Below are 4602 nucleotides of genomic sequence, written 5' to 3' on the forward strand. Positions count from 1 at the left end.
GTCGCGCGACTGTGCGCCGCCTGGCCTCCTGTGGCCGGCCTGGCCTTTGCCATCGGCGTGGCGCCCCCCACCCTGGGAGGGGTAGGGCTCCGAGTAGGGAGCGCGTCCACCATGTCCGAAGGGGCCAGAGCGAGTCACGGCGTTAGCCGAGGAAGTCCACCCCTCCACCGCACTCTGTTGTGCCTGCAGCGCCTCGAAGGATAGAACCAATGAGTAAAAGCTGGAGTAGGGCATGGGTGCATTACTCACACCCAAGGAGGCGGCGATGGAGTTGTAGGCGGAGCCGAGGCCGGTAAGGATGTGATCGATAAGCTCATCATCGCGGATCGGGGAGCCGGCGGCGGCCATAATGTCGGCAAGCGCCTTCATCTTGTGCATGTATTCCGCGGTGGAGAGATCGTCCTTCCTCAGCGACTGAAGTTGCCCCGGATGTGACGGACGTTGGCGCGGCTCTGGGCGCCGAACATGGCGGCGACGGCGGTCCACCCCCCACGCCCCGGCCCCTACCCTAAATTTGGGTGAAATACTACCCTTAAAAACTGTTGTGATCCCCTATACTTGTGGGTTATCAGCCTCCTCGTACCTTAACTCCTCAATTTTAAGAAGTTAAGAAGAAGTGGTTCCTAGCCAAACTCCTAAAACTTGCTAAAAATAGCACACAATTTCATTTCAAACACAAATACAAACTACTCAATTACATTATTAAACAAAGGTAACACATCATACACATCATAATTAGATGATTTATCACTACATAACATACTTCGACAACTTTAAAGTAGTCCTCGTCGTCAGAGATCTCGTCCCAATTCAAGTCGGTGTAAGAGGAAATAGGGATCACCCCCACCCACCACCAGCACCATCGGAGGGATCGGCCTCACCATCATTGTTGCTAAGCGTCTTGGACTCAAACAACACTTGTTCCTCGGCGACAAGCTCTAGATTCTTCGTGATGAGCTCAGGCCATATAGGCTGTCCATGCACTTAGCCTCGAGCTGGGAGGCCACTTGAGGCTTGACGAAGTCTGGGACATGGCTATTGAGGGGAAGCTTACCTTCACTCCTCTGTCATAGTAGCGGACCACTGCCATGTCGTACGCATGCGCCCTTGCTTCGTAGACTAGAATGTGCAGAGTTGAAACATTGGGTTTAGGGTTTTGCGTGGGTGGCTAACATCCAGCCTCACGTCTCAATATATAGATGATCAGAATACAATTACATACGTATACAAATACGTGTACATGTACAATATGCTAGACCCTATTTTACATTGTTCACAAGAGAATGAGAGAAGACCATGATCTTCCCAGGCTCTGCATGTAAGAGGAGCAACAGACCTAATTGAACTACAGTTTGTTGATCGAACATGCGGCGGGTCGTGGGCGATGTTGGCGCCTGTGCTCTCCCAGGTGAGGCGGTGAGGAGGCAACGATGGCAGTGCGCCTGTTGAATGGCGGCCATGGAGCTCCAAATTGGAGGAGGAGAGGGTGGTCTCCAGTCTTGCTCCATCGGTTGGTAGCCATGGAGCCCCAATTTAAAGGTTGAATGGATGTTGGGTTCCACCATACTCATGGAGAAAGATAAATGCAGTGTTTCGGTTGGACCGAACTCGGGAACTGTCTAGCTGTCAAAATTTGTGATGTGAGCAAAACCATGGACAGATATAAACTGAAAACCAAATACAGTTTATTTTATACAAGTACGCTTTGAGAAAAAATGCCCACATAAAGAGGGTCCAAAGTTGATGATGAGAGGCAAACTAATATACCCCTATTTGAAGTATGGTCATGGAAGCAACCTGCATTGGAAGGGTGTGCCATGGTCCAGTAAGTATGACCCTTACGAAAATTGGTAACTAAACAATGCAAGGAATCTATGAACAGTGCATATAGAAATCTGAATGGTATATAAATGAAAAATTACCACTTACTCAATAGGTCCAGTGAGATACGATGTAGCACTTTGGCAGTCAAATTATCTTGCAAAATGCAAATACAGTACATAAATTATTGGATTTGCCACCTGAATAGCAAATTTAGGTTAAAATTTTATGTCGACAAACACATATCGGTTCCGGTAGGTAATATGCAGTGAAGACTCCGTATTGCCAACGTATCACACAGCTGCTACATTGCCATTATGAAAGGACAAAGCAGAGTAGAGCTAGCAGCAACTGAAAGTCTGAATACTAAAACTATCTAGCCTCTGCACCACGGCTAGCTCTACTATGTGAACTATTTACTACAGAGTTAATAAATGTCTGAATGACTACCAACACGAACATGAGTTGCATCCTTGTTTGATTTACTCCATTGATCCCAATCCAATTTCTTCACTCCTTGAAGCCACAACGTTTCACTTCCTGACATAGCATCCTGTTCATCAGTCATGTTCTCAGTGTACTGTACATTTGCCATTTGCTGAAGAGTTTCTACATGGTACATCAATTTAAACTTCAGACAGCAAGAAAGTTTCGACATAGCCAACAAACCTCAAGTACAAGAAGCTCAGTACCCAATCCTTTCGTCGGTTGATTAACTATGTATTGGAAAAGGCATTTAAGCTCCATGGAAAGATGCTTCTTGTAGCTGTTCAAGTTTATTGGTTCAGAATAGAAGCCTGAAGATAAAGATTGAAGATAATCACAATACTGCGAAGGAAAACACAAGCACCCCAGTGATTAGAAGGTATATAGAACTACTGCTTGCATTTTCAAAGCATTAGGATTGAAGACTAATCCAAAGAGCCGTAATTATCTAATGCGATTAACCAAAATAATAACAAAATCTGTAGTCTTGGCAAATCGGTGATATTTTGGTGTACACTTCTATTGATAAAAGGTTAATATTTTCTTATCATTGGACATTTGGATTCAATCTACATGCATGCAAATTCAAAACAAAATCAACATAGCAATTTTCAGGAACCGAGCAAAGGCAGATCGAGTGCATCTTTAGTAGCACGTACGAACTGAACAAAACATTTGACAGTAGCATCGACATTGCTATTTCTACAACACCACCTAAACAAAGAAACTCGGGTAAATTCTAATTTCACCGTGTTTTGCAATATAAAACCACAACTAAATTAATTCTACCTTGTTGGAGCCTGTAGTAGTCAGAGCTTGTCGTCGACCACGTTTCCCACATCAGAGAGCACATCCTTGAGATCACCAAACGATTTAGCCAGTAGCTCATTCCCGAGCACCTTGCCTTCAAACAACAGAGACCACCATGCAGACTCCCTTGATTGCAGACTTGAGCCCCCCCCCTTCTTCTGCAAACCTGGCTTCGCAGACCCAGGGATCACAACTATCGAAGTGGGAGCTTGAGAGGATCACAACTATCGAAATGGGAGCTTGAGAGGATGGCTTAGGAACCAAATGCACCCTAAATCATCATATAGAAATTGGTTTGTTTATGGATGTGCCAAAAAAATAAGCTAACTACAATACTTACAATACAATGGTTATGAAATTCTTACACAGGGAGGAAGCATGCAAACAATGGCTATCCTTCATCGCAAGTATTTCTTCAAGAATATCCAACATTTTTCCAGACTGAGCTCATGTTGATTTCAGAAAAGCAAGATAGCCGTTCTTCTCCTGTTTGAAAAGGCAGTTCTCATAAATATAACAAAACGAATACAACTGACCAGGAAGTACTTGTTTGCTTGTGCAAGTGATTGAGAGGAAATACACCTTTTTTTAAGGAGCTATGGGTCTCGCCCCCCCTATTTCCAACAAACACTCAACCTATTAGAACTAACAAGGTTATTCGAAGGTTGCAATTTTGTCACGGGGTAGAAAACTGGCAACACGGGAATGGAAACCAATATTCTTTCGTCGGTTGTCTGGAGCTAACAAATTAGGATTGTCCTCACCTGCACTCCCAAGAACTTCAGGATTCAGACTGCCATACCGCCGCTTGCAATGGTCAAATGTTGCAGGTTTCACAGGGCACATCCAATTGCTGCAACCAAAGTGTGAGATGGCCAACAATATGTTCCGGCCATCTAAGACAAGCAGTGTGGTATCGAGCTCGGTCGAGTGATCGTCCGGACCAGATCTAATGAGAGAGGGGGCAGCCTTGGGGATCAGCCGAGAGTGGGGAAGGGATGAGGAGGGTGCTGGTGGTGTGATAGTGAGGAGCCATGGTGGGGGCGGAAGAGGTCGCTGCACCTCGTGCCGTTGGCCATGGAGGGGGAGGGCGGGGGAGAAGGATCACCCAGATCCAAGCCCGCAACCGCCGGCCGGTCACCCGAGCCGCCACCTGAATAGCAAATCCTAGTCTATCTTGTGTTTCCCCCACAGTCACAACGGTAGCGACGCAGACGGTGAGACAAGAGAAGAATCCGAAGATAAGCCGATGGACATCCCCTCACAGTTGTAACGGTTGATGCATCGCGGAAGTCGTGGCTAGAGTGAAAACCGGCGAGGTTGCTCAAGCAAGGTGGTAGTCCTTTGTGATGTCGATGTAGCCGAGCGCGTACTGTGGTGTACCCGTGGTCGAGGTAGTCGTGCGAGGGACGCCATGGTCGATGTCGAGTCGGGGTGGCCGGTGTCAAGGTAATTGCCATGGAGCCACGGGCGCAAGGATGCACC

The 4602-nt window shown here is 46.6% G+C and overlaps 1 protein-coding gene and 1 long non-coding RNA gene across 7 annotated transcripts; both read right to left on the reverse strand.

Moving 5' to 3' along the window:
- Window positions 1-1262: 1262 nt before the first annotated feature.
- On the reverse strand, window positions 1263-3287 carry LOC125532232. Of its 6 annotated transcripts, XM_048696370.1 has the most exons (6): window positions 3097-3287; window positions 2491-2618; window positions 2272-2374; window positions 1930-1977; window positions 1768-1797; window positions 1263-1623 (listed from the first exon to the last, which is right to left on the reverse strand). In XM_048696370.1, exons 1-6 carry the CDS (start codon window positions 3194-3196, stop codon window positions 1568-1570), a joined length of 465 nt encoding a protein of 154 aa, XP_048552327.1. In that variant the 5' UTR covers window positions 3197-3287; the 3' UTR covers window positions 1263-1567. The 6 variants fall into 6 exon arrangements, 4 of the variants coding, with proteins under 4 accessions (XP_048552327.1, XP_048552326.1, XP_048552329.1 ...); XM_048696369.1 differs by having other exon boundaries at window positions 1263-1797; XR_007293890.1 differs by having other exon boundaries at window positions 1263-1797; window positions 1930-2374; window positions 2491-2587.
- Window positions 3288-3332: 45 nt separating this feature from the next.
- LOC125532234 lies at window positions 3333-4250 on the reverse strand. The gene is made up of 3 exons (XR_007293891.1): window positions 3882-4250; window positions 3483-3753; window positions 3333-3388 (listed from the first exon to the last, which is right to left on the reverse strand). It is a non-coding gene; the product is annotated as an uncharacterized LOC125532234 (long non-coding RNA).
- Window positions 4251-4602: the final 352 nt, after the last annotated feature.

The sequence above is a fragment of the Triticum urartu genome, unplaced genomic scaffold (assembly GCF_003073215.2).
Source record: "Triticum urartu cultivar G1812 unplaced genomic scaffold, Tu2.1 TuUngrouped_contig_9450, whole genome shotgun sequence".
In the NCBI taxonomy this organism is placed as follows: Eukaryota; Viridiplantae; Streptophyta; class Magnoliopsida; order Poales; family Poaceae; genus Triticum; species Triticum urartu.